The sequence below is a fragment of the Opisthorchis viverrini genome, assembly GCF_000715545.1.
Source record: "Opisthorchis viverrini unplaced genomic scaffold opera_v5_83, whole genome shotgun sequence".
NCBI lineage: Eukaryota > Metazoa > Platyhelminthes > Trematoda > Opisthorchiida > Opisthorchiidae > Opisthorchis > Opisthorchis viverrini.
The window spans coordinates 173,264-177,060 of record NW_008751739.1 but is presented as its reverse complement, the minus strand read 5'-3'; the positions used below and the strand labels follow the sequence as shown (position 1 = coordinate 177,060).

Genomic DNA, 3,797 nt, shown 5'->3' with positions numbered 1-3,797 from the left:
ACCGGGACTGATACAGCTGCCCAGGTAAAAAAATTTGTCTACTACCTCAATCGGTTCATCCGCAAGCATGGGGCTAGGGTTCGAGCCCACCCACTCTTGCAGTAGCACTTTACACTTTGCAGGTATGAAGCGCATGCCGAACCGCGAGGGAGAATTATTTAGATTATTTAATATTGTTTGCATTACAACGGGATCAGATCCCAGAAGAGCTATGTCGTCTGCGTACTCGATATCTGTGAGCGGAGGCCCAGGAAGCACTTCGGTCAAACAATGAGTCCTTTGACGTCCACGGCGTGCAGCGGCGAGGCTACTGAACCGTATAGGAATATGAAGCACACCGCAGTATTGTACACTTGAACCTTGACGGCTAAGCTAACGTCACGCCTATGCCACATGTGACGCAGGTTCACAGAAGCTGCTCTGGTCTTCTCAACCCTGATGGTATTATCATCTTTCACAAGACCACCGGAATCGATACAGCTGCCCAGGTAGACAAGTGTAGGGTTTTGTTCGGGGACCCTGACCCTAGCCTCTGACTCAAAAGTCTGACCCACGAGGCAGTGGGAAAATGTAGGATTTTCTTTGGGGACCCTACCCGGGGCATTCCTTCGTAGGCAAGCGTCTTAAGAAGAACAGACCGGTCAGCCCAGTCGAATGCGCCTCGGAAACCTAGGAATACTAGAATTGTGGGTCGCTTATACGTATGGCGTTGTTCTAGTACCTGACGCAGTGTGAAGATTTGGTCAACACAACCCCTACCAGGCCGTACGCAACCAAAAGCGAGTGGAAGCTGATGTGGGTCCTGAATCCTCGTTTTAGACAGACAAAACACCAACCGGCATACATGCAAGGGCAGTCTTGTTTCAGAGTGTCGGCGTTAAAGGCTGCCGGATTAAATGAGCGTTGGGGCCCGAAAGATGATTTCGAAGTGTCCCTGGTCGTGGCGGCCGAGTCAACCGTATGTATTGTATTTAACGGCAATTGGCGGTAAACGGATGTTACTTCTTAAGAGTTGGCCTACAGAGATGTTGCTAGAAGTAGGGTGATGGGGGGAAAAACGAATATATTGAAGAGAAAAATAGGTGTCAGCACTAAACTGTTTTCGCTTACTTCATGAAACGAGTAGGGCGACCCGGTTGATGTCAGCACGCGACGGCCGACCTGGCATGAGGTTATTTGTAGGTGTATAATTCATGATTAGGTGTGAGCTACGATACTACCAGGGTGCTGACACTTAGATGGGAGGATGATTAGGATCCCCAACAAAAGCACTTGGCTCATAAGTTTAACCGAAAAGCTGTGGTGGTTGGCGCGACCCCGTCAGAGCAGCCTTGCATGTTCCATCGATCACCCTGATATAATAGTCATACGTACACTCCGTTGCTTAGTAGGTTTTGAAAGTGCACAAACGGTAAACCGTGTCAAGACTCAGTTTTCTCTTGATGGTCCGCCCTTATGAGTTGGGGGAGGGGAACGCAAGCCGTGTTAGCCGTGACGTGATGCAAGGACGTCCTGTTAGTAGGTTAAGTAAGTAAATTATTTGGATTTTATGCTTGATGAAAACAAGCATGTGGATCGGAGGGCAAAACGTTTAAAGCAGTAGTTATTCCCTTTTGTCCCACTGACTGTCTTTTATTCGACCTGGTCATCCTTAACCGTAGTGCAACTGTATATTCTAAGTTTAGCATCCTTTTTCTACATGGAATCCATCACATGCGTTTTAGTCATATCTGAAAACTAGCATTGAGTTGAGCAGTAAGCTTGTAGCGGTATACTCAGACGATGTCAATGTAGGCTGAGGAGTAGAAACCCTTTTTTGGATGCACGTATTACAGGCGATTACACATTTCCCCAATCACAATCAGATCGTTTACCCAACCAGACTGTTTACCTGCGCCAACGAATATACACGTTATAGAAACCAATCTCTGGAATCAGTCTTCATCATTTAGTTAGCAGGCATTGTCATACCGAATCCACCCATGCAGTCAGACTCTACATCGAAGGTTGTAAGCCCCACCATGTACTTCTTACCCATCGAACTAAACGGGCCCGATACGGTACTCGCGGGGTCCATAAATCGTGTTCAAAGAGCCATAGCGGAACCAACGGATATGACTGAGTGGATAATTCACCCACGGGTAACCGAACGGATAAGTGCATCTTTTATTTTGTCGCCTATAGCATACGTTTGTTTTTGTTTTCTTAATTTTCAGCCGGTTACCGGTGCCCAGTGCCGCTGTACAGTTTCCCATGGGAATGAGTGATAGTCTCCAAAATTTGCCAGTTTTCAAACCTGATAGCTTTTCTCGATTCGTACCACTATCCCAATGTGCACAAAATCGTGTAACGTACGTTTCTACTTCACCACCTGCAACCTACTGGGTGGTTTCCCACGACAGCCACTTCCTTCACGATATCAGTTTCGCGAAGCGAAGAATGGACTACCAATCTATGGTGACAAATCCCTCCATTCGGCTGCAAACCCCGGAACCTAAACCGAGTTCCTTTTCCCCATCAGATCACTCGGAAGAACCAGCGCTTAAAATGCCGCGTATTGCAGCGCAGTGACACATCTGTACACTGTCAGCACTTCTCTGTGATGGGCTTTAAAACGGTACTTCCAACATCACTACCAGCTCAGTTTACTTCCTGACGAACCAGATTTGTAAATCGCTCGATTCTGTTTGATTATTTTATCGTCTTTTGCGACATATATAAAGCCAATTTCGCATATCCTGTTCTGCTGCAAACTGCACACAACCATTGTGTTCGAACCTCAGTAATCGGCACCATATCATATCCGGAGTATGCGCGATCAACAATTTCTGTCCTCGCTATGTTCGTGCATGTGTGTGTCTTACCTGACTTGTCCACTGAAGGCCTGCTGTGGCCTTGTCACGGGAGGCATGAGGTGCTGTCTTTAAAATACACCGGGTCCAACTTAGGTTACTGTACACTTTCACATTGTGTCATCTCACTATGCTTTTTCGGTTGAATTCATATCGAAAACCAATGCTGTGTAAAGTAGTGACTGTTACCTGTCACCACTGCCGTGCTAATTGTATATGTCGAAAAGACACTTGGAAATCAGAATGTAGCCACGTAAATTGTTGAGCACGGGGTTTTTGGTCTGGGCTGTTACCAGCAGTGCTACGAACTATGGTTCAATATTCGCAAATCCTGGCTGGATCAACTACTGATGCGTGTCAATTGACCTAGGATGTTCTGGTTCCCTTAAACCTCTGAACTCCGCGCTATGTTCGTTCGTATCCGTTTGCTGGAACGTATGTACCATCCGCTCAACTGATCTCGCCTTTCTTGAAAGTTGTTGTAAACCACAGACTCCGCTGATATCCAGTTCAATGCCCCTTTAACAGCGAGCCAGTTTTCAAATTACTTTATAACTACATTTACGTACAATTCAGCGGGAACTCGACGAGTGCACCCACTCGATGAGTTCCAAGAAAAACGAAACTGGTTGTAGGCTGTTAGAGTTCTAACCAACTATGTAAGTCGTGCTTTGCCGAGTTACATGTGTTCATCACAGATCCGTGTAAGAACCCAATTCCATACTACTACAATGATCACAACTGTCTTCTTCCTTTATTATGGTACTGTGCGCCGGAAAGACACCGTAACTGAATGATCTGATTTTCTATGGAAAGCTGGCCGTAGATTAGCACTAATCTAGACGAGAATTCCTCTCATTACACGTAGAAGCGCCTTTCTTCACACACCGGTCGGTATTCCCTAGACCGGAACCTTCATCATCATCATCATCATCATCATCATCA

At 46.2% G+C, this 3,797-nt stretch overlaps 1 protein-coding gene across 1 annotated transcript in view; it reads left to right on the top strand.

Moving 5' to 3' along the window:
• T265_04791 (hypothetical protein) overlaps positions 1-3,797 on the top strand; it is a gene marked incomplete at both ends in the record, with an annotated part of 10,522 nt that overhangs the window by 1,446 nt on the left and 5,279 nt on the right. Inside the window, one exon of the mRNA XM_009169629.1 lies at positions 2,217-2,351. Coding sequence (XP_009167893.1) covers positions 2,217-2,351 — 135 coding nt within the window. The remainder of the gene's footprint in view (positions 1-2,216; positions 2,352-3,797) is intronic.